Genomic DNA, 26,476 nt, shown 5'->3' with positions numbered 1-26,476 from the left:
TGCCAGTTGGGACTCTTCTGGTTTTGTCAAGGAAACAGAATGTGTTTCTTTATTTAATCTAAAAAAGACAGCCTTAGCACAGTGGCTCATAGAATCCAATCCTCTCTAATTAATAGAAGAAGAGAGAAAGAAAGGAAAAACTCACTTCCAAATAAGTTCAATGGGACTATATTAATGCCAAAGCATTACACTTTTATTTTATGTTTTAAGAAAAATCAGATCTTTACAGCACAGGTGGACAACCTGTGGCCCAGCGACCACATGGCTCCCAATCTTATTGTATGCAGTCCCTCTGCTTCCTGAAACTGCTCTATTTTTCCATGCCACCGGAGTTCCTTCCTTCCTTCTTCCCATCCCTTCCTCTATGTATCCCTCCTAATTTTTCTGGCATTTAAAAGTGTTTTTCCTCTTTCTATGGCTGGAGTGTAGCCTGCTATATAAATGTAAGATTCACATCTGTTGCCCAACCCACTGCTTGCCATTGGCTTTGCCCATGAGGAAATACGGTCCTGAAGCAGCAGATGTTTTCCCAAACATCCATGCAAACCTTGGCTTTACTGCACTTTGCAGATATTGTGTCTTTTTACAAACTGAAGGACTGGAGGAGCTCCTGCTGCTCCTTATGAAGATATTACGACTCATTGAAGGCTCAAATTATTGTTAACATATTTTAACCATAATGTATTTTAAAATTATGGTATGTCCATTGTATTTTAAAACATAATGCTACTGCACACTTAAAAGACTATAGTGTAAACATAACTTGTATATGTACTGGGAAACCAAATACAGTGGTGCCCCGCAAGACGAATGCCTCGCAAGACGAAAAACTCGCTAGACGAAAGAGTTTTCCGTCTTTTGAGGTGCTTCGCAAGACGAATTTCCCTATGGGCTTGCTTCGCAAGACGAAACGTATTGCGAGTTCTTGCGAGTTTTTTCCCTTCCCCCCCTTTTTCTAAGCCGCTAATAGCCGCTAAGCCATTAATAGCCGCTAAACCGCTAATAGCGCTAATCCGCTAAGCCGCTAATAGCCGTGCTTCGCAAGACGAAAAAACCGCAAGACGAAGAGACTCGCGGAACGGATTAATTTCGTCTTGCGAGGCACCACTGTAAATTGTGCGACTCGCTTCATTGTGTGATATTGACTCTACTGTGGTGGTCTGGAAAGCCATTTCCCTTCCCAGGGAAATGGAGTTGCAGGCTGGAGATGAGCCCGCTAAGTTCTTTAGTTTCTTAATTTTATTTCCCCCCTTTTAATCCTTTTTCTATCTCTCTAACTCACCTCTTTCTCTTTATTTTATTTTTTCTTCTTCTTCTCTCTCTCTCTTCCTCTGGATCTGTGTTGGTCTCTCTCCCCCCCCCCCCCCCAGATTAACACTTTAGTTTGGATAAAAAAAGATACTGGATAATATTCTCCATAGCTCTCTTTTAAAATTCTAATAAAATTTATTTTTTTAAAAAGATAAAAGTGCCTGGGAACTCACCTTTGGTTCCAAAAAGAAAGAGTCAGGATATAAATGAAATAAGTTAATTGAAAGTTATTTCCCTTCTTTACACAAAAGCATCAAATATTGTTGGAAATAAATTTTAATCCTGAATCCAAATTAAAGTCTAGTGGATTTTGGAGGTTTCTGCATGAGTTTGTTCCTTGTTTTCTAAGTGATGGTGACAAAAAGGACTGTATTTAGGGAAATAGAGGAAGCCACATTTTTTCCTTGCCAAAACAAACGTACGCAGACTTGTGTAATCTACGCATTTCAGTGCATGTGAAAATATTTGGTGCTACAAAGTAACTTCCTTGGGTGAAAAGGAGAGGAAATCAAAACTACTTTAGTCATTGAACATAGGGAATTTGTTTAAGAATATCATTTCCTGGCAGACACATTCAGCCCAGGACTAAGTGTTGCAAAGAGTGGGGGAGGGATGTGAACATTTGAAGTTGCCTGATGCTATGCAGTAAATGTCTGCTCTGATGGATGGTGGCTCTCCAGCATGAATATGGCAAAAATACAAGCGCACATTGCAAGAAATATTTCGAGAGCAAAGCACCATACCTGGGGGTTGTACAGGAAAATGTACAGAAAAGAGTAGAACAAATGGAGGAAGGCAAATCTCCTACCACTTACATAACGATATACATGATGCAGAACTAAGTTATATAGTGTACTTGTCATGTACTAAGTTGCATGTGTGAAATGGAACAAGACCACATTCTGTGTATTGAGTTAAGCTGTGATGGCCATACGAAAAAGAACTTTGTGATTTTGTGACCTTGATTAGATAAGTTAGACTTCTCAGTCTTTTAACTAGAGGTGCCACACAGAAGTATGCAGACTCTGTCATGCAATGTTGTTGTTGTTTAGTCGTTTAGTCGTGTCCGACTCTTCGTGACCCCATGGACCAGAACATGTCAGGCACTCCTGTCTTCCACTGCCTCCCGCAGTTTGGTCAAACTCATGCTGGTAGCTTCGAGAACACTGTCCAACCATCTCGTCCTCTGTTGTCCCCTTCTCCTTGTGCCCTCCATCTTTCCCAACATCAGGGTCTTTTCCAGGGAGTCTTCTTTTCTCATGAGGTGGCCAAAGTATTGGAGCCTCAACTTCAGGATCTGTCCTTCCAGTGAGCACTCAGGGCTGATTTCCTTCAGAATGGAGAGGTTTGATCTTCTTGCAGTCCATGGGACTCTCAAGAATCTCCTCCAGCACGAAAATTCAAAAGCACTGTCATGCAATAGGGCATAGCATTTCTATAGCGCTTTTGCAAACTACTCCACATACTTCATCTCAATGATCCTTGCACCAGCTGTGCAAGGTAAGCTAGAATTATCTCCAGACTCATCACCTCCAGACCTAAGGACTACATTCAAGTAACACAGAAAACCCCTTTTGGTTTAACATGTTGCGTTTAAAGGCTTCCCATGTTCACTCAAGCTGGGAAAGTGCAGCTGTTAAGGGCAGACATCACCTTATCTGTCATGTTAGAGAAATTGCTTTCTTGGAACAGAAGGGCTATTGGGATCGCAGCCCATGTACCCAGGAAAATAGTCAGAAATCTGCACTGCAGGAAATACGTCCCCAAAGTTTCAAGACATAGATTCCCAATTCACGAGGAGGTGAATGGTCTTGAGAAACTAGTACATATATATGACAGATATATCTAATAGCTAGGTATGCTTCTAAGGTGATTTAACTGTGCGCCTAAAAACACAATGTGATGTGACAAATGTGTGTCTGCAGGCATGGCCATTATTGCAAGAATGGCAGTGCATGCCTCCAATGTGTACATTTGGTGGCAAATAGCTCTCTAATGACCCAAATAGGCACCACTGGCACATTCCCATCACTGCCCATCAGGCTACATAGACAACGTGCAACATCCACAACCTTTTCACCTGGCAGGCAACTCACCATGTGGTCTGCACACCCTTTGCACACCCAGCTAACTATGTCCATAATGATTTAATCACCCACAACTAGGGTCCCCCAAGAAATGTCCCCAAGTCTTTATCATGGTCATTCCCCAAAGGGTAGGAGACAGCCAGCACTTGGAGTGTGAATTGTGTCATTGGGGAAAAGAGTCTCTGCTATTCTATTTGCTGTAATATGTACCTTTTTTCCAAAACAGGCAACAATTTTGACAGATTTACAAAACCCCATTTTGTGGCCCATAATGCCATTTTGAAACATACACACATATTGAAAGTGTTGAAGATAATTATGGTTCTCCAAAAGAAATAGTTCAAATACTTAGTACAGTTTTACCTCCCCTCACATCTTTGGCAGATGTCCCCAAGCGAATCGCAAAACGATTTACAGAAGAAAAAACGGCGCGCCCCTCCCCCACCAACCCCTCCAATACAGAACAGGACAGAAGAAATGGAAGACAAGAGGAAAAGCACCATTGGTAAGAACAATTTGTTATGATTGCGCCTGATGCATGTGCTTTATGCTGATCTGCCAGTTGTGTGATATATTGGTACTAATAGTAACATATTCCCACATGGACAAGAAACAGTGTAATCTGGAAAATTATTAACATGACAGAATGAAAGTCTGGAAATAAGAAATAATCTATATTTTATGAATTGGTTGAAGAACTCTGCTGGAATAGATAGATAGAGTGTGTAACATATAGTGTATATTAAATAATTGGTTATATTCAGTTTTCATTGTAATGTTGAATATTAAACAGCACTCTCCTGGTGCTTTAACATTCCTTTCTTAGGTACTCAGACAACATTCCTCCACCTTTATCTAGCTACAGAGATTACTTATGAAAAGTGGTGTATATTGAATATATACAAGTACAATAAAACCCGGTTGTTGTTTTATGAGTATATATTGGATATTATGGGCAAAATTGTCCCATGTCTAGAAATAATAAGTTGTAAATCAGTCCAGGGCAAAAAAAGGCATACTCTTCCAAATTTCGAATTAATTTGGTTCAGCTGAAAATTCTTCACAATCAGTTGGTATTCTACTTAGTCACATCCTTAGCAAGCTGCCATTTGATGGATTGCTAAAACCTATGAGAGAAATCATACACAGCAGCAATAATCAACCAGTACATTAAATTAATCAAGTTACAGCTTCTGTGATGCATTTAAGATTCCATCTGATGTCCTCATGTTCCCAGTACATGCATAAATGAACAACCAGTACATGCATAAATGAACACTCTTAATTGCTTATATTATAAATGCCTCCCATTTTGGAAGAAACCGTTTGGCTTTATGTCTATATTTATTTTCATTAAATTACCTCATATTTAGTGTTCCAATTTTTAAGTAGCAATAGAAATCCATTAGCTTGGGTATCACTGATGTGCTTGTTTATATATCTAGAAAGAATATTGTTATGAAGGACTATTTTAAGAACATTGAACATCTCTTTAATCTCTCTGGATGTTATAACCTTACTGTTCTCACAAGGGGTACCATCCTGAATAATATATTGAGGGGGCCCAGGTAAGCCCTGGCCTGCACAATCAATCACAGGATGCAGCACACACACACATCATTTGAATGGCAATGCCCATCAACTTTGGGGGTCTCCGGCCCCCTCAGATATTTTATTTGGGGGGCAAACGAACCTTGGCCCCTAGGAGTTGACTCCTATGGGTTCCAACCATCCCCATTCAACCTCTGTATATTTACTGGTGACAATGAAAGTTTTGAATTATACCCTGATAATTGCATGCCACTGCACAGAACATGTTGGATGAAAGAGAATTAGTCATGTGGTTTAGTGAGCAAAGTGTCAGGCTTAGCCTGAGGAGATCTTGATTCCAGTACCTCCTCTCAGCCATGGAGCTCACTAGTGTTGTTGGGCCTGTTGGTCTCAGCTAATTTGCAAGAAAAAGTATGTGGGGGATTTGCCACCCCACCATCCTTGGAGGAAGGTAGACGTCTAACAAAGAACATGTCCACAGCAGTACAAGTGATGACTTGTTGACTTATTCCCCACTTAGTGTGTGTTGGCAGAAATGTTTTACGTAAGTTTAAACCACTACAGCAGGGATGGGGAACTTGTGACATTCCAGAAGTTTCTGGACTCAAGTTCTTATCAGCCTTAGTCAACATGGTCAGGGTTATGAGAGTTGTAGTTCTGCAATGTCTGGAGAGAAATAAGTCCCAGTGCCTCCATTATAACTTCTAAGAATGTATGCAGACTTTAACAGCATTTATATTAATGGGTGTTTGGGTGATATCCAGTTAAATAGTAGAGTAGACCCATTAAAATAAATCAACTTTACATCAGGCATTTTTGAATGGATCTACTCTAAGTAGGAGAGGTGGATGAAAGAGAATAAAACATGATACAAGGGAAGAATGATGGGTCATCTGACCTTATCAGACAACGCAAGACCACAAATAGGGCTTGAAGTAAGGAAAAATATATTGCAAGGCAGTACCTTGTAGTTTTGTGAGCACATGCTTTGAAGTTTTTGTTTATCATAAAACAAATACTCCAAAGCATGCCTACACCATACCATACTTGCAAATTATACCATCCAGCAGGCTTTTTCACAATTATGAAAAACGGTGTTTGATTGATTTTCCTAGATGCCCACTACTTAAAACAGACAATATTTATTAGTCGACACCTATACACTTTGGCATAGCCAGCTTCCCAGATGCTAATCGGTGGGTGGCAGCTTGGAAAAAGTGGTTTTCACACGCAGTCAGAGCAAAACTAAGCAATAGATATTTGACTTGATGATCAAAGTAACTAGTAAATTCCAATTGATTCCCCTGTAGGTAATGGACGACATGTGCCACAAAAGCCTCCTAGAGGCAACCCACGTGGCCCACCCCAGTTAGTGATCCCCCCACCCCCACCATACCCTCCTCCTGACAGAGATACTATGGATCCAAGCGTATTGTACAGTGAAGCCGATGTTACAGACCCACCCAAGCTGGTACCTAAACGTATGTTTGAATAATTGCATATTTCCTTTTCTTTACTTCCGTGTGGTGGGGTGGGTCTTTTTCCAGACTTTCCTCTGTTCTCTTTCCAGTCATACATGTGTTTTCCTCTCCACTCTGTCTCCTTTTTAAAAAATGCACAATGCATTATATTAATTTGACTAATATATTTGTTTCAAGAATGTCAACTCTTTACTGATAACAATCATGATCTTACTTCATGCGTTTGGATACTAAAATGAGATTCATTATTTGTTTTTTGTTTCTTTTTTATAAAGTTTTTATTTATTTATTTAGGGTTTTCTTGTTGTTTCCTCTCATTTCAACATAGCTTTGTTGTTTTTTCCTCGCTTTCAACGAACGTTGTAGCCCATTTTCCACAAAAATACTTTTTTGAATTATAATATTAAATAGCGCACATTTATTCTCGTATCTGTCTAGTATTTACAATCTACAGCTCTGCCTTTTTCAAAAGCACCTGACTTATAGGTATAAAACTGTGTTGGGGGGGATGGGAGACAGCATTTTTAAATGCTTAAAAATTAATAATGAAGAACAAAATCCACAGTTTTTCAGTTAATTTTGTCTGTTTTTTAATAGAAGTTTTATAAGTGTATTTGTATTTGCATCTGCAGTCAGGGATGGAGCAAGATTGGAGGGGAAAAGATAATGAAAACTAACCATTGTCTGGGTTAAAGCAGCCTGCCTTTTTATTACAGACAATTTGGGACTGCATGGACAGCCCCCCCCCCCCCCATATTACTGACTACCCGTCTGCTGACAGGGCAAGAAGGAAGGCTGACTTTTGACAGCACTGGTGGGGACCACATTTCTGTCACAGTAACAAAACTGGGACCTGAGCCCTTCCATCCAAAGCCACGTAAGGGGGATGGGGAGTTTGAAGAAACTACCTCCAGCCTAACACCCAAGTTCCAGAGTCAGTGGCCTAATGGACCCATTAATATCTTTATTGTCATTGCCCCCTCTCGGGGACAACAAAAATTACTTGGCTGCTCCATCCACCCAGGTAGGGCACTCCACACAAAATCAGAACTATAAAAACACTAATTAAAACAATACAGTATAATACAGCAAGGGAGATTAGATGACTTTCAAAGTCCAGGTTTCCCATTCAGGGCCGAGATCGCTCTGGAGCAGAAGCTGTTCTTGAGACGGCTCATTCTTGTCTTCATCGTCCTGTATCTCCGTCCCGACGGCAGGAGCTCGAAGAGACAGTGACCAGGATGCGATGGATCTTTTACTATGTCCAGTGCCTTCCTATGGCACCTTGTGGCATAAATCTGCTCTAAGGTGGAGAGTGGGCAGCCAACAATGTTCAACGAAAAGCTAGTGTTTGCTAAGGTTAGGGATAGGGGACAAATTCAATTCAGTTTGCATTTAAAGCCAAGTTTATCATAGCCTCACTTTCCAGAAAAAAAACAAGATTCAAAACACAGCCATCCAGAATGTGCATGTATATGAATTTTGTGATGCAGTTTTTCTTTACAATATTTTACTTTCAAAACATAAACACAATAAAACAGTATATCAGGACATGTATGGCATGGTGACAATATTACATTCAGACCACACTCCATCCTGAAATTTGGGAAGGAACTAACCTCCTATTGCAAAACAGCAATGCTCAGTTCAGACAGACGAAAAAGAAAAGCAAATTGGTATTCCTAGCTGCCAGTCATGGTCCCAGGTAAAATTTCTTTCTAAGCCTTCTGGCAAATATCTCTTTGTCCATGTAAAGAAATCGTTTAGGGATAATTGAGGGAAACAACCATATGTGGGAAGGCTGATGCCCAGGATAGGTTCTTAGGTTATTGTCCAGTGAAGAGAAAGAATTCCCATTCCAGTTCAGTCTCTTAGCCCAGACCTCTGTCCCAGTGCCAAGTGGCTTGAGGGTTGTCTTCCTGTGATGTAGCAAAGCCATCAAACCAGCCGCTTCCTGTCGGCTGCCACCCAATCCCCTTTCTGCACTTTTACATTTCATACATCGTGAAAATACAAAATATAAACGTCGCCATTGCATGGACAGGCGGAGTCCCCCAAATTCCCCATGACTCAAATTCCCAAATTCCCCATGACTCAAGACAACGTGCTATGGGATTAAACTTTATTATATTTCGGATGTGGGTAGACCTTGGCTGAGGCATTGGGTGTTTATCCCTCCCAGTCCTCCGCCAGGGATCTGGGGAACATCAGGGTTATCGGGGGGGGGGGATGGGCTGGCTCTGGAGAACATATGTTGTCCTAAGCAGAGAAAGCCCACCCCTGTTTTGCCACCATTGGAGGGGAGAGCAGTGACAACCTCTTGGCGTTTGTCAAAGCCTCCCCTCAAAACCTCCTTTAATGGGGAACCCTGGTATCACCACCGCAAAGAGGAGGGGGGCATGGGTCACCGCTACACCCCCCCCCATTCATGGAAGATAGACTAAAGGATTCCACCCAAGGCCTGCTACCGCCAAAGTTGTGACGTTTTGCTACGGGAAAGGCAAAACCTGCCAATGCAGGAAAATTCCTTTCTGGCCCTTCAACAGCGACCCTGACGTAGCAGCACCTGCGTACCTGTGGAGAAAAGGTTAACCTGCAAAAGAAGGCTTAACTGAGGGTGGGCAGGGTGGGAGAAGCTCTGGAGCCAACTGACGATTCCCAGGTAAGATCCTCCCCCTATTGTGTGAGCAAGTAGCCCCTCCCCCTACCTGGCCTGGTCACCTTGGCAACGCCTCCCCAGGGGGGATTGGGCAACTGGCTGAGGTAGGCGGAGACCTCCAGGTATCCCACCTGGGGAAGGCAAAGCCAAGCCTGTGCTAATGGGGCCGCATAGGGTCCAGGGGGCTGTGCGCGACCACGCAAAGGCCCCCCCCCCCGTTTAATGTGGGGAGCGGTCATTAGCAGAGTTCCATTGTGTGATTCACAAAAAACTGAATTCAGTTGTTGCTTTTTAAGTACTTTGCAAATGCATCTATTTAAGCCTTCCCCAGCCTGATGTCTTCCGTATATTTTGGGACCCAGCTCCCATAATCCCTGACTGTTGGCAATCTTGGCTAATGCTGATAGAAGCTGTAGCCCCAAACATCTGCAGGGTACCACATGGGGAAAAGGCTGCCCTATGAGCTTTCACCTGAGCTCTTAAAGGTGAGAATTAGGTCTATGTCAAAGGGCTATTTGAGGTAGAAAGGACTTTGATTTGGGGGGTGGGGGAGATGTCTTCCATAAAGTGTGTCTTACAGAATTGATCCACAGATGTTAATAAAGTGTCAGAATAGAAGACTCATTATGCTAGAATTGTTTCTGTGAAGTTTCCCCACCAAATACTGTCCCAAGTAGACTTCTGATTCAGAAGCACCAGCAGCGTTTCTGTATGTGTGTGTATAATAAAAACTGTCGCTTTCCAAAGCTGTGTTAAATAGATAAATTGACAGTTGTTAAATATCTAACTTAAGAACTTGTCACTGGAATTCTTTCAGTATCTAGAACTTAGATAGGAATGGCCTGATATACATATTATGCAAACTATTTGCTGATTATTCAAATCACATAGTAGGTTGCAAAATAGCTGTGCCGCTCCCTTCTGCTCACTTCCCATTCCAAATAATCACTTTCAAAAATGTTTTTATAGGAATAAAACTGATGGCAGAATTTTCTTAAATATATTTTCATGCAAAATGTATTTGAAACTTCAAAACCTAAATAACAAATAATACCATCTTAGATATTGTAAAAAAAGTCTTCTGTCTTCAGTCTTTACCTAAGAGTAAAACACAGTGGACCTTATTTCTGTGTAGGAGTGTACCTTTAGTCTTATAAAGTATCCGTCCATTCACTTGCAAAGGCTGCAATATCCTTCATAATCTGTGCCGCCATTTCTTATGCTTGAAAATCCCATACTATATTCTTCTTTGTATGTAGTTTGGTTGGTGCTTTCTTCTTTTGTCAGCCTTAATACTGCTGGCAGGAATGACGCCTTGTCAGCATGTAACATCTGTGCTCACATTGGCACTAGTTGCCAATTTCCTACCAGGCCAAATTCAAGGTGTTGCTACAGTGGTACCTTGGTTCTCAAATGCCTTGGTTCCCAAACACCAAAAACCCGGAAGTAAGTCTTCCAGTTTTCAAACGTTTCTCGGAAGCTGAACGTCCAATGCGGCTGACAGCTATTGTTTCCGGAGTTCCTGCACCAATCAGAAGCCGCGCCTTGGTTTTCAAACATTTCGAAAGTCAAATGGACTTCCGGAATGGATTAAGTTTGAGAACCAAGGTACCACTGTATTTGGCGCTCTTGGTTTTGCTATTTATTTTGCGTTTTTGTTTTTGAGGCTTTTTCGGTTAATTTGTTTTTGTGACTGTGTGGAACCCAGTTCAGCTGATTGATTGATTGATTGATTGATTGATTGAAACAATGACTATCATCAGAGCAAGTAAGGAAAAAAAATAATTTTAATTTTCATCATCTACAATACTGTCTTATTTATTTTATAGTACAGTACATTGATGATTTCTTTCATTTTATGGATCAGTGGTCTCGTTAGAGAGTAAAATTCATACTAAATTGCTGTTTTAGAGATTGTTTTTAAAAGTCTGGAGCGGATTAATCCGTTTTGCATTACTTCCTATGGGAAAGCGTGCCTTGGTTTTGGAACGCTTTGGTTTTGGAACGGACTTCCGGAATGGATTAAGTTTGAGAACCAAGGTACCACTGTATTGGTATAGAAAGCCCATAACAACTTGGGACCAGTTTACCTACGAGATGGCCTTGCTCCACGTATGCCCACTTGACCAGTTTGATTGGTTAAAAGTGCCACATAATACCTATGTTGCCTTGGTAAGAACTTGATCATTTAGAGTGGCAGAATCTGAATTTTAGAACTCCCTGCCTATCGACGTCAAGCAGGCATCTTCACTGTACTCTTTTTGATGTCTGTTAAAAACATACCTGTTTAGACAAGCCTACCCAGATGCTTAGAAAGATGAGGTAATTTTAATCTGTTTTAGTATTTTGATTTTTGCATGTCTTAAAGTATGATTGTGAATTTCTCTTGATTTTATCATTTTATTACTTTGTAAACTGCTTTGAGATGTTTTGCAATCAAGCAGTGTATATACCTTAATAAATAAATACTTTTAAGTAGCATTTCTTTCTCTGACACAGATACAGATACCACTCCAGAAAAACAATTAGTGCAATCCTATGTGTGTCCACTTGGTTTATTCCCAGGCAAGTGAGTATAGGATTGTAGCCTCAGGTTAGTAAATGTTCTTGATCTCAGTGGGACCTATTTCCAAGGCTACTGTCTGCCTCAGATTTCTGGGGGTAAAGAGCAAGTTTTGGCTCACCTAGAAGTCTCTAGTAAGGGTAACAGTCTTCCCCTCAGACCAAGCTTAGGGGTGGTGGCAGCATTTGAGGAAAAGGAGATCAGGATTGGCCCCTGCCCTGACAAGACCCACTGCTACTCAATCAGTGTTGCAAAGCTCAGTTTTATTTTTCTATATGATTTTGTTGTGTTAGTTTTGTTTCCGGTCATCAACCATGTGTCTTACTTTGGAAATCCCAAAGCAAAGTTTACACATTTCCAAAGATTTTTTATTTGGAAACGGAAAATAATATCTGTTCTCCTGCTATGTGGAACATAGATCATTATTGAATTCTGTTATAATGGAGCCTATAGCGTTGCAGTGTTCTTGCTTGCCATTTTGTGCTTTGACCTATTTATTCTCCTTAAATGATCTATCCTTTTGGACCACTAAGCATACAAATATATGTCTTGTGTGCATTTCTAACATTACTGATCCATGGGTGTCTTGGTCTTTAATTTATTAATCTGCTTTTCTCTATTACGTTATTTTGAGATTGGTTGAACTTTCATTCTGTGTCAGCCTTGATTTGTCACATGTCACATGTGTCAGCAGAATGATTTGTCACATGCATGGTTTGCAGAAATTTTAATGAGTTAACATCCTCATCAGAACATATTTACTGGAGAATAAGTTTCCACTGTGTTTGTGGGAATTACTTACCTGATTTCAATAATGTAATCTATTCAGCAGTAAGTCAAATTGAGATCAGTGAAACTTGCTGCAAGACAAGTGCGCATAGGAGTGTCGTCAAAAGATTGCATTGAATTCTGTGTGGTGCTTGTATGCGTAGATAACAATATATTACGCCATCATGAAATGTTTTGAAATATAAGCCTGTTCATATAGTACTTGGCCATCAGGGTGAGATTGGGAGTAGACCTTAGGCTTACATACTCGCTGATTTGCTCTGGTTCACCAGATGGACTCGTACTAAACATGTCACTCTAATGCAGGGATGGGGAACTTCTAGGCTGCTGGCATAATGTGGCCTGACAGTCCTCCACATCCGGCCCTCTTCCTCAGCCACGCCCTTGCCGCAGCCACACTCTCGGTGGGCCCACCACACACCAGATAGAAATGTGCTGTCCCTGGTCTCCAGATGACGGATGCTGATCATCTGATTTCTGTCCCCATCCCAGCAAGCATCCCGAATTCAGCATCATAATGGGGATGAAAATACCCTCCCCTGAAAGCTGATTCGCTGATAAACCAGGGCACTGAATAAGGAAGAGTTGTGTGCAATTGCATGTATGATCGTATGCATGTCTGGCCCTGACTGTTTTTGGGAATGCAACCTTCAATAGCTTTCCACTGGAGTAATCTGCCCCAAAGATTCCCAACCATCTAATGCAGGCATGGCCAAACTTGGCCCTCCAGCTGTTTTGGGACTACAACTCCCATCATCCCTAGCTAACAGGACCAGTGGTCAGGGATGATAGGAATTGTAGTCCCAAAACAGCTGGAGGGCCAAGTTTGGCCAAGCCTGTTCTAATGCATTGTTTTATTACATGCAGGGAGCTTTTTGTATATGGGGAGCAATAAAAAATGCTATCACCATTCATGAACTAAGTGCTTAATAGAAAACATCCTTCACTTCCCTGTGGCTGAATGCAATGCATTCTGAGGGAAAACGAAATAGTGGCTGGACTGATGAGGAAGGGTCTCTCTGCTGTTGATGGCAGCCAATTTTTTTAAGTTAGTAAAGAGCCATCCTCACTGCTGCTAATGCTGATCTCTCCGCAGCTTGGGAATGAATTTCATTACCCACCCCAGTTGCTGAAATAATTCCCTATTGCAGGGACCTGAGGTTAATATTTCTATCTCCCATTCAAGTTGCAAGTTCTTGTTTGAGGGCGATGATTTCATCCTTAAATAGGGTTCCGTGATCTTAGTTTCAAAACCAGAGGTCTATCGAGTAGGGTGGCCACTGAGAATACCAAAGTGGGACATCTGTATATTAGAACAGTTGCAATTTTATTTACAAAAACTGCATTAATTTTGCTCCTGCTGGCAGCAGTCATAAAGGAATGTGTTGGATGTTTAATCCTATACACGTCTACTAAGAACTAAGCCTCATTGAGCTTAATGGGACTCACTTCAGGTAAGATTGCAGCCTAAAATATTTGGCTCAGTCATTAATTATATTGTTTGTTTTCCCTCCCCAACAGTTTATTGTTGTGCATCATTCCCTTCACGTTCCAAGCCCGTCTGACACAGCTTGGCTCTTCCTATGATCTTCATACCTCTGAACCTCGTTGCCTTTCTGCCTTCATTCTTTATATGTTCCCTTTTCCCACACTGAGGAAAAAATGCTGTGTGAATGGCATCTTTCTGACTTTTTCTCCTTCTTCATTGGCATCTTTCTGATTTTTCCTCCTTCTTCGTTGAACAAATAGAAATATCTCACCTTTGTGAGATAAATTTTCTTCAATAGTGAAAAGAAATTCTGCGACTTGCTCAATATGTTGATTCAAAATAATCCAGTATTTGTATTGCTTCTTGAATCTAGTATTTTGTTTTATTTAGATTTGGGATGAGGACCATTTAGCCCTACAGATCTTGTTAGACAACAACTCCCATCATCCCTGACCACACTGTCTGAAGCTGATGGGAGATGGAGTCCAACGCCATCTGGAGAGCCAGACCTCACCCACAATAGAGGTGTTCAACTTTTTCATATATGCAACATTTTGTTGAAAACACATTATTTTCGGTGTAACTCCTCATTTTCCACCCATTTTAGTTATAGAGCAGAGGAGACTTTTTGGCTTCACAGGCCAGATCTTTAGCAGGGCTGGGCTTGCAGGCTGAATTTGACTGGTGGGTGGAGCCAGCCATCCGTCTATCACCTGTCACCACCATCATGTGATTTGATACATTGAAGTGCCAGTTGGAAGCCCCCGCAAAGCCCCTGTCAACCAAGCTCCACTACAAGCCCTCACCTGACGCCATGTCAGTGGGCCAAATGGAGAGGCCTAGCGTGCCAAATTTGTCTCACCCCTGGTTTGTAGGACAACACTTTTTTAAATATGCAGAACATTTTCTTTACTTCTATGGTCCTGTAATATCTGCCTAAACAGGTGTGCTTGGTGTTAAAATACAAGGTGCTTTTTGTTGCTTTCCCCATAAGCAGCGTGTGGTACAATTTTATACATGTCTGTGAAAAGTAATGGTACTTACTCCCAGGTAAGAGTGCAAAGGATTGCAATGCCATACACGCTTCTAGTGAATAGGCCATTGAGAATGAAGATTTTATTCTGATGAGACAAGTATGCACTCTTAAGGGTCTATCAGACATAATGGGAATACATAAGGCACATTTAAAAACATTCGTATTTTCTCTACTTTTCATACTATTGCTGTCTTTAACTATTTTGTTGTGATTCTATAAGTACACTATATACTGTTTAGTATGTATCAAATTATTTTAAACCACTGTTTGTGTCATGGTAAATCTGATTCCACAATTTTGTTTTTATATTCCCTTTAAGAGTATTGCATTCTTATGTGGGGGGTGGGTTTTTTTTTAAAAAAAATAAATCAGCTCCTAGATAACAGAATTGCAGGTGTTTTGGAAACAGTGAAAATTGATCATGAATGTTGATCAGCATGTATTTTTTACTCAAGCTAATGGTTAAGCGTGTGTTTTATGAGATGAAATGATGTTCACAGCCAGAGCTGTATTATGCACAGAAAAGGCTGTAGGTGTTGGAACTTTTTTTAATCATGTAATACATTATGCTGGATTGAATAATTAGTCCTTTTTGCAGAACCACTTGCACCTTGGAATCATTTCTCTGTGTGCAAATACACACAAGCATTCACATGGGTGAGAAATGCCTAAACAAGTTAAAACAAGTTTATAGCGTACACATTTAGCTTGGAAATGTGGCCCACTGAACTATTTAGTTATCGTACGTTTATGACAGGATAACAAATCTTGAAATCAATGCTATGTGTACACTATTATACATTACCTCCCCAGCATTTTTCCAGTAGCTTTAACCTTTTAAGTTTATTGTTAAGAATAATTGTTCTTCAAAGGAAGTCTAAACGTTTTCTGAGATATATGGTTAAACTGAACTCTGGTATTGAAACACAACTTGGGGTTCGTCCACACTTTTGCTTGCCCTGTGCTTAGACAGCACAGGCCCGAGTGGTTTTCCACTTGTCCCCTGCTAATGCTAATAATAATAATTTATTTGTACCCTGCCCATCTGTCTGGGATGCCACATCTGTCTGGGTTCCAACTTAAAACATTACACATCAAAAAGCTTCCCAATGCAGGACTGCCTTCAGATGTCTTCTAAAGGTGATACAGTTCCTCATCTCCTTCTAGGCATGGGTCCGAGCTGTTTTGCCTTTCTCCTGCCAGTTTCCTTTGGAAAATCCACTCTTTCGCACTAAATTGGAACAAATGGCAATCCATGGAAAATCTGGCTGCTGTTTGTTCCAGTTCAGTGCAGAAGCACAGGTTTTCCTGGGGGAAGTCATCAGGGCAAACGGAAGTGTGCATGATCCCTCCGTTCACTTTCTTGGGGCTATGCTTCCCAGGACCAGACTGAGGGATGATTCCCATGTCACCTGGTTGAGATAACACACATATTGAGTCCCTTATTCACACAGATGTGGCTTTAAATGGGGCTTATTCCTAGGTGTGTGGGCTCTTGTCTTTAGGAGGTCAAAGATTCTGTCATTCACTGGTGGCAGGGTTATGAAAAACACCTGTCTGTTGGTCAGAGTCGGTGTCAATTCATATTTAGAGAAGGAAGTGAAGTCAATTCATATTTAAAGAAACTGGATACAACTTGTGACCTCACCTGCAAGCCATATGGACAGGTGGGTAGGTCAGCCCACCTTCCAGTCACCTATTGTCATTTATGATACCAACTTCAAAGGGACTTTCTTTCAGCACCAAGCTGCACTACTTGCCAAGGAACAATCTGGAGCACACTTCAAACTCCTGAATAATCTTTTGCAACAGCACCTTTACCTACTGCACACCGGCATCAGGTGTGGGGCAGGTGGGCATAGTTTGGTGAAAACAGAATTGTGGGCCAAATTAGAATCCCTGCCAAGCCTCATTACACCCACAGGGCAGATATTCCCCATCACTGCACTAAACCAAACCATCCTCAGAGCAGCATTACCTAGCTCATTCAAAGATGCACTGGTGGTCATTTGCTTAATGAGAAAAGAGCAGTTACAGAAGGATGAAATTCAAGTACCCCTTTTGCCACTGAGAAAAAGCTAAGTTCAACCTCCACAGAGTTTCTATAAGTTACACTTCTGGGTGGGGAATGAATGCAACTTACTTTTAGTGTACATGTATAAAGGTAAAGGGACCCCTGACCATTAGGTCCAGTCGTGGCCGACTCTGGGGTTGCAGCGCTCATCTCGCTTTACTGGCCGAGGGAGCCGGCGTACAGCTTCCGGGTCATGTGGCCAGCATGACTAAGCCGCTTTTGGCGAACCAGAGCAGCGCACGGAAACGCCGTTTACCTTCCCGCCAGAGGGGTACCTATTTATCTACTTGCACTTTGACGTGCTTTTGAACTGCCAGGTTGGCAGGAGCTGGGACCAGGCAACAGGAGCTCACCCTGTCGCGGGGATTCGAACCGCCGACCTTCTGATCGGCAAGTCCTAGGCTCTGTGGTTTAACCCACAGCGCCAACCGTGTCCCAGTGTACATGTATAGTCACTTGCTATTCTGCCCCAGCAAGGGGTTCTAGTGCAAATGGAGTCTTGTGCTAGGCAAAGAGTCTGCATCATATTCTATTAGCATCTGGAATGTTCAGGAAGCAAAGTTGGTTAAGGAAAGGTCAGGTCCCCCAGGCAAGGTCAGGCAAAGCAGATAGTAACCAAGATAACAGAAGTTGAAAAAGCAGAGGTCAGAGCCCAAGAGGCAAAGAAGCAAGATAAGTAACACCCAGGATAGCTCCAGGTAGCACCTGGATGGAAAGACAGATTTGAGTGTTGCTGCAACAACAAACAAACCGAGGGCTTAGACACACTTTCCTTCCACCTGTTCTTTCCAAGCATGGTCCATGGCTTATATCTTTGTGTCTAAGCGCCCTTCTTTTTGCTCTGGAGCTTTCCCTGTGAAAACCTGCTCTTGAAAGCTCAATAGGAGCAAACGTTCATCTGCAGAAAACCCGAATTGACATTTGCTCTGATTCAGCTTCAAATTATGATGATGGTGATGATGATAAAATTTTGTATACTGCCCTCCATCCAAAGATCGGAGGGCAGATCACAACATAAAAATACAAAATGAGAACACAAAATACATAATCACCATCATAATAAACAAACCAGTAACCCCCCTCCCACAAACACATTTTTATTATTCATTGATTTTGATTATTATTATTTTTTAAAAAATTAAAGAGTGTGTTTTCATGGGGAAAGCTCAGGGCAGAAAACAACAACCATACCCCCACACTCAGAGCATTAACGTGCAGACACCTGCCTGTAAAGAGCTGGGTAAAACCTCCAGGTATAGCACGGTATATAAATTCAATCAATCAATAAGTGTGGCTAAGCCCTGAGCCTTGAACAGGACTGCAGATTCCTTTGAGCAAATAGCATTATCCCTCGTGAGCCGTAGTCTCTACCCTGTTTTAAGAGCTGCATAAATCTCATTTTCATAAATAGATTTCATAAACACAAATAAATTTCATCAATACAAAGAGAAGTAAAGAGAAGCAGGCCGCAGAATGCCTTCCAATGTTGCTGCCCTGGGCTAGTTAGCTTGCAGTCACCTTTCCCACAGTTTCAGCAAGGCCAGGAAAAGGCTGCATGGCACGTAAGTGCAGGAAAGGAAAAGGGGGGGGGGAGGCGTGCCACATGCTTTGAGCCACCGGTGAATGGCAAGGAGCAGCCAGGCAAGGCTGGAAGGGAAATAATTGTAGTTATTCTACATTCAACATGCAAAGCAATTGAAGAGTGAGAATTTGAGCCAGCTCACCACCACCTATTGCCACACAAGGAAGAGGTTTGGGGGGCAGGTGCCTCAGTGTGGCACGTTTTAGCTGCTCTGCTGTGCTCTCGACACTGCAATCAGTGATTTCTTTTTCTTCCAATCTTGCTCTTCGGCCGCTTTTGCTCTCACTCTCCCACCCTCTGCCCATGCAAACTCTCGCTCTCCCCCAACCCCAACCAGACCCACACTCAGCCCACACAGTTTTGATGATGACTTCAAATATGGGACGAACTGCGCCCCGTATTAAGTCAGTACACGATTCCGTATTTTAAGGTTTAGGTAGCAACCCTAGAAGTAGACCATGAATTACCGTAATCTGCCTGGGAGGGGGAAAGAGAGAAAATGGGAGCCTGGTTTCATCAGCAGTCCTCCACACAGGGCACTTGGACCCACTCCTGCACCGCCTTTCCAAAATATCATGCTTTCATTTTTGTTTGGATTCATAGTTGTTTTTCTACTGCTCTTATACTTCAGGATCTCAGGGTTTTGCAAGCAGACGGGAACCTAGAACAAAGTTCCAAATAGCTTGTACAGAGATGGCACAGGGTCATCCATTTTGAACCATCATGGCTGCTCTAATGTGTGTTTTAAACTACCTGGTTCTATGGGTTAACAGCCCCCCCTCTTGAAAACCTGCTAGGCTAAGGCCTAACACAGATATCACTGCAAAGTGGACCAAATTATCTAATCTGTTTTCAGTGAGCAACACACAAATGAATTAAACTGTGCTGATATATTATGTTGCTTGACTATAAGTATAATAAAAATGAGATATGATAATATATTCATTCTTCTAAATATCAAGTGCCATAAAGAGCCACATACAGGAATCTTACACAGCCACATACAGAAAATGTCATGATATTCATCATTACAGTTCTCTGTTTGAGAAAGTTGCCTGTGTCTGGAGTCTTTATGGCTCATTCAGTATTTGCTTCTCATCAGTCGCATCAGGCCATTCTTCAGGAACCAGTACCCCTTGGACGGGAAGGGGGGGCAGTAAACAGGAGGGAGGAAAATGACACAACAATGTTATAGAATTGAAAATGGCCACAACTTTATTTGTCACAGATGTAGGTAGGCTTTGGCTTTCAGCGGTTCTCAACCTGTGGGTCCCCAGGTGTTGTTGGACTACAACTCCCATCATCCCTGAGCTCTGGCCTTGCTAGCTAGGGGTGATGGGAGTTGTAGTTCAACAACATCTGGGGACCCACAGATTGAGAAAGGCTGGCTTAGACAGTGGGCTTGTATCCTAAATCAGCCTCCTGACTGAAGGCTGATGTTTGAACAGAGTCATGCCTGGGTTAAGGGTCATTTCAAGATGCAGGTCAGCTAAGCTGCCCCTCCACCAGGCCTCCATTGAAAGTTGTAGGCTCACCTGCTCCACTTTTCGGCTTCAGGACAGAATCTTTCACCCAGACGCGTTTGGAGGGGTACCCTGACATATCGCATCAGCTCAAGGGTGGGCTGAGGTGGGGCACCAACTCTCGCCCACGTCCCAGGAATAGATTGAAGATACAACCCATTGCCTTATACATCAGAAGTTGTGTCAGTTGCTACGATGAAGGCAAAAACCCCAAACAGGCCCAATTTGTTTGCAAGCAAATAAAACCACCATCCTATTTGCATGCTGCCTTTCCACGGTTAAAAAACCATGCTTAAGGCAGTTTACTACATGAAAAGATTAACTTTAATTACAAATATAACAAAAGTAATCAAAAACAATAAAGCACATAAAAAGCACACAACCAAATTGCACAAGTTCCACATAAATCATAACATCTAAAAATAAAGATAACAAAAAAAAACAATAACAGCAACAAACCCCGCTAAACAAGAGTATCTTCAGCCTCAATTTTTGTAGCTGGAGTCAGTCCAGGCCTCGCCATCCCAGGCCAGGTGGGAAAAGGCCTGCAAGGCAGGGAGAGGTCTTCTAGGATTCTTCCTACAATAACCTTTACATGAGCTGCCTGGCCTGAGGGCACTTAAGCCCTCCTGGCCAGAAGTACCATAAATAGAGTAGATTAAATCATCCCTACTCAGGCTCCCTAGGCAGGTGAGAAGGAATGGTCCCCTCACTTCAGCTGGAACTGGGCACACACCCCATTAGCTAAGGTTTCTATCTTAATTTCCGGTCAGTGACACAATTGCTAATTTGTTGGATTTCTGTTGTTGTTGTTTGAATGACAGGCTCTCAGCAGCAGCAACAATTTATTATTTATTATTTATACCCTGCCCATCTGGTTGGGTTTCCCCAGCCACTCTGGGCAGCTCCCAACAGAGCATTAAAAACACAATAAAAGATCAAACATTAAGGACTTCCCTATATAGGGTGATCAAACATTAAGGATGCGGGTGGCGCTGTGGGTTAAACCACAGAGCCTAGGGCTTGCTGATCAGAAGGTTGGCGGTTCAAATCCCCGTGATGGGTATTGTCGGTCAGAGGGTGGTAAAGAAGGACCGAACTTTTTTTCTGTATGCAACAACAGCAGCAAGGATACTCGTTGCTAAGCACTGGAAAACCCAAGATTTACCCACACTGGAAGAATGGCAGACGCAACTGATAGACTATATGGAACTGGCCGAGATGACCGGCAGAATCCGAGACCTGGGAGAGGAGAGGGTGGAAGAAGACTGGAAGAAATTCAAGACTTATTTACAAAAACATTGTAATTTGGTTGAATGTTAAGAAGGATGCTAGATCATAAATAATTTGGCACCATTAAATTAGATGGAGTTATGAAGATAAGTAAGACTTAGGAAAATATAAATTTTTGGATAATTACCAGATCATATTGAAATTTTTAGGATTTGAACATAGGGTATCTGAAATTAGCGAAACAACATGGGAAAGATAGAGAACAAGAATGGAAACAAGGTGATAAATTGCTGGAAAAATTTTATTGTGATGAAGGTAGGAGCGGGAGGTGTGAGGGAGTCCAAAGAAGCTGTGAAACTATGTTGAGATATATGCTATATTGTTTATTTTTGTGTATTGTATTAAAAAAAAGGTGTTAATAAATATTATTTTTAAAAAAACAAATCCCCGTGATGGGGTGAGCTCCCGTTGCTCGGTCCCAGCTCCTGCCCACCTAGCAGTTCGAAAGCATATCAAAGTGCAAGCAGATAAATAGGTACCGCTCCGGCGGGAAGGTAAACGGCGTTTCCGTGCGCTGCTCTGCTTTGCCAGAAGCGGCTTAGTCATGCTAGCCACATGACCCGGAATAAAGCGAGATGAGCGCCGCAACCCCAGAGTCGGTCACGACTGGACCTAATGGTCAGGGGTCCCTTTACCCTTTATACAGGGTTGCCTTCAGATGTCTTCTAAAAGTCAGATTGTTTATTTCCTTGACATCTGATGGGAGGGCGTTCCACAGGGCGGGCGCCACTACCAAGAAGGCCCTCTGCCTGGTTCCCTGTAATCTCGCTTCTTGCAGTGAGGGAGCCGCCAGAAGGCCCTTGGATCTGGACCTCCGTGTCCGAACTGAATGATGGGGGTGGAGACGCTCCTTCAGACGCATTAACTGTGGTTAATGCCTAAGATGTCATGCACTAGAATGGCACTATCTCACACTTGAATTTGTGGGACGCTTGCCAAACTGCCCACCACTGTAAGAGGGGAAGTGGCTGCAATAAGGAATTGGGGTAAAAGGTTTTTCATTGCAATGTAAATTCATCCTTACGGACCTTTAAGTTATGCACACTTCCAACGCTACCATTTCTTGATACAGCTTCCGCCGTGATTTCAACAAGAGGGGAGTCAATACAGTTACTAAGTATATCTGAAAGCGAAGATAATAAATGTAAGTTCATAGTTGCAGCTGTCATATTTTTTTATAAATTTGTTAGATTATAAAGAGCAACACTGCCATTCTGGGAAGCTGTCCCAGAGCTGGCCTAGCCCCTTTTTAGGTTGCTCCTTCAAGAGGCTGCATAGATAATAGCACTGCAAATCATCCTTTGCTCTGACATTTTAATGGAAACAGAGAGAGCCATTAGGTTTTATATACCCACCAATGAACATCAGCGTGTAATGCATTGTGCATTTATTAAAAAAACGACTGTCTACTTTGTGTACTTTCCTGCTCTGCTATTGTATCTCTTCTGGCCTTTGTGCATTTTATTTTTTTTAATGGGTAGAAAGTTTTGTTTATAATTTTAGCGTGGGTTTTTTTTCCTGATCATGTTTTCTACTTGTAATATGGGTGGTTATGTATTTTCTGCCTTTTATCTGTGTTTGTATAGGTGCTGTTCTGAATCTTTTTCTTTATTATTTGTATGTGTTGCATTTGATTTGATAATACTATATTTTACTTTTTGTTTAAATAGTGTTTTACTTATTTATTGTAAATCACCCAGATAACTTTATGTTATGGGTCGGTACTCACATGTCATAAATAAATAAACAAATCACATGTAACTTGATTTTAATTTGGTGGGGGCACACAATAGTAGTGCTGGAAATTGGGTGATTTCTCATTACCTCCCAAATTCTAGGCAGTGCCGGGAACCTTTAGCAGCACCCACAGTCATTAATTTTGGAATTTGCAGAGCTTTAATTGTGATTCGTAACCTTTTAGGTTTTACTGATTGTGCTGCCAGAAATTGAGTTGTGTGCTTAATGGGTACTGCATGATTTCAATCAAGGAGACTTGTCCTTTAATTTTATTTAATATTTCACTGACAAAGATGCAGGTATCTCCAAACATTTTACTCAGAGTTTAAACTTTGGATATGTAACAAATGCATGCCCTAAACACATGAATCATTTTGAGTATTCCAAAACAGGAAAAAACCTCAATTTGAAAAACATGTTCACTGTGAGATTTTTTATTTCAATAGTCATTACTCCCTGTCACCTCCCTCCAAAATAAATGTTTTCTTAAAAAATACCCAACCCATTTTCCTTTATAATCTACTTGTTTCTTTGCAACAAGTAGATTATAACCTACCTTGCTGAGGTTCTGTAGAAACTTGTAATGATCTTTATCTAAGTTAACAGGCACACGTAGCTTAAATACAACAGTGCCTTCACTGCTGAAAACCTATTGTTCCGTTAAAAACTTGATTCATTTCAGTAAATGTACAAAATGCTGAAATGTACACTTCAATAGATTTACGCTTTCAGAACTGGTGGTTGTGATGTTCTTTGCAAATTTTTTCAGTTTTTATATTGTTTTAAACGAAAGCTAAAAAGTTTTGCATCTGATCCTGTATGTCCAAATTCATCTTAAAATAAAAGAAATTAAGACTGCAATCCTAGCCCCAATTAACTGGGAATAAGTCCCTTTGAATTCAATGCCAATTACTTCTGAGTAGATTTAGGATTGCCCTGTAAAGCATCCTTGAACCATCCTGTGCATGTTTATTCAAAAGTAAGTCCCTCTGTGTTCTGTGTCCCATTTACTTCTAGGTAAGTGTGATTCGGATTGCTGCTTATTGACAAAGTCTGTTCAAAACTGAACACTTATAATTGGTGCGGATTTCAATGGGAGGATCACTCAAATGGTTAAACATTTGGGGTTTTTTAAACTTTATTTACAATTTTATTAAACCACCCTTTCATAAAGGAAATAACAAGGCAGAAAAGAACCTATTAAGCAAAATAAACCAATATATCCATAAAAACCATATTGAAACATCAATAAATACCGATTGGATTAGTGAACGGAGCTGGCGCACCATCTAGCTAGGAAAACGCACTCCTGGCCACAGAGGTCCCTTAGGCATCTAGTGACAGGGATGGGTCAAGGAGTCTTCTTCAGAGGGAGTGCCATTCTGTCCAGTACATGCAGTTGACTAATCTCATGGACATGGGAACCACCCACCCTTAACAGAATTCAAGCTCAAATTCAGAGAGTTGATCTCTTTAAGAACTCTTGAGATGTTTGCCATGAAGACCCAGTGACATGTTCATTTGTGTTTCACCAGTTTAGCTCTAGAACATCACCTCTTGTTTGATGAAGTTTGTCAGGTGCTCATTGCAAAATTACTAGTTGAGGTATGAATATCCATCAAACATCTTCAGCAGTGAAGGCCGATTCAAAGAATTACCGTAATTCACCACATAATCATTTTACAGTCTGGTTTCCTGCTATTTGAATAAAAAATGTTGTGTCTAATAGTTTCCTCATTCTTTTTCATTTGCTTTTTTAAATTCTTTTTTCAATTTAAATGTTACCATATTGACTTCTGGACAGCTTTTCACTCATATATATTTTTGAAGATAAGAACATCACGTTCCCAAGTAGTCTGACAGTTTATATCTTATCTTAAGTTCTGAGCACCACTCAGGATTAAGTCAAAGGTTGACTCCCCTTTTTGTCAGCCAAACGTGCATTTGTCAAATCTAGAAATATGGCCCTCTTTGTCATATCCTGACTATACATTTACCCAGTCAGTGTGAGAGTTTGTTGATCACTCATTATTACAATATTTTCGACCTTTAGCTGTGTCCCTCAGTTCTTTCTCCATCTTGAGATCCCCCTCCATATTTTGGTCAAAGGGGCACGGGAATATTCCAGTACAAAATTATTTTGAAGGTGTCTGGTCTTCTGCCCACTGTGATTCTATCAAAGGTATTGTTCATATTAATTTCCTAAATTGGGGTCTCTTGACATATAGAGCAGCTGCACCCCAGTTTATCCTCTTTTTTTGCTCTTGTTGGGCATTTTTTATTAAACTATAACAATTATCTATATTAAATGCATAACCACTATTGTTTCACTGTATATATTATTTCTGAAGTATTTCATTTATTCCTGGTCAGTCCAACAGAATTCCACCATTTTTATTCAAATTCACTAATTTTTTATGTAAGAGACAGGTGCAGAGCATTATTTTAAGTACATGGAAATCTGACATTTCACCATAGAGAATTTACTATTCTATTCACTGCCCACACGAAAAGAAAAGAAAAGAAGCCACATTGTGGTGCATTCTGATAAACAGAGGAGGAGGGGATTTTTGAATGTGTTATTTATTTCAAAAAAGTGACAAATGGTATTTAACTGTTTTTGCCATGTTTCGTCTAGGCAATTTACACCTTTCGCGTGATATTTCTAGCATGGAAGATGTAGCTCTGGAACTGTCAGAAACAGAGGACACGATCTCTGTTAGCAGCTGCTTTACCTCAGAGGACACCACAGAAGATTCAGGTGTTATGAGTTCCCCCTCTGATGTTGTCTCATTGGAGTCTCAGAATGACAGCGTGAGGTCAAGAGACAAGTCCATCGGGGTCCAGGAGACCTTGACCGAGATGGATTCCATGTATGTTGAACAGACGTGCTCTGTAAGGAATGCATTCTCCAGTAGTGATGAGTCTGGAATTGTTTCCCAAAGGTAGGTCTCATCGGTGAGGCAATTTAGATAATGTTAGTATTTATGTGGCTTTTTCTTTTTCTGCTGAATCTGAATGATCTCAGTGATCTTGTAGAGGAAACCAGGATTGCATAAGTGAAAATGTGACTTAGGTTGATGGGAACTTGCTTTTGGTCACTTGTTGAGGTGGCAATGCAGATCGCTTTTAACAACTGCTTTGCATAAGCTTTCATCACTGTTTTCTTTTACATTCTATTAATGAGCTTATTTCAAGTATTTCAGATTCATTCTTTTTGTACCACCTGTTATGTATTATAGCATCTACCCATAAATTGCCAATAGGACTTTCATTTGGCTTAAGAGTAGCTTTTTGTAGT

The 26,476-nt window shown here is 41.2% G+C and overlaps 1 protein-coding gene across 9 annotated transcripts in view; it reads left to right on the top strand.

Moving 5' to 3' along the window:
• COBL (cordon-bleu WH2 repeat protein) overlaps nt 1-26,476 on the top strand; it is a 105,451-nt gene that overhangs the window by 66,402 nt on the left and 12,573 nt on the right. For 8 of the 9 annotated variants that reach the window (XM_081836246.1, XM_081836244.1, XM_081836243.1 and 5 more), the window contains 3 exons: nt 3,783-3,903; nt 6,260-6,430; nt 25,814-26,120. In XM_081836246.1, coding sequence (XP_081692372.1) covers nt 3,783-3,903; nt 6,260-6,430; nt 25,814-26,120 — 599 coding nt within the window. The remainder of the gene's footprint in view (nt 1-3,782; nt 3,904-6,259; nt 6,431-25,813; nt 26,121-26,476) is intronic. The other variant, XM_081836251.1, reaches the window with a different exon arrangement.

The sequence above is a fragment of the Podarcis erhardii genome (genome assembly GCF_964252035.2).
Source record: "Podarcis erhardii genome assembly, chromosome: 13".
NCBI classification, from domain to species: domain Eukaryota; kingdom Metazoa; phylum Chordata; class Lepidosauria; order Squamata; family Lacertidae; genus Podarcis; species Podarcis erhardii.
This window is presented reverse-complemented; position numbering and strand designations above follow the sequence as displayed.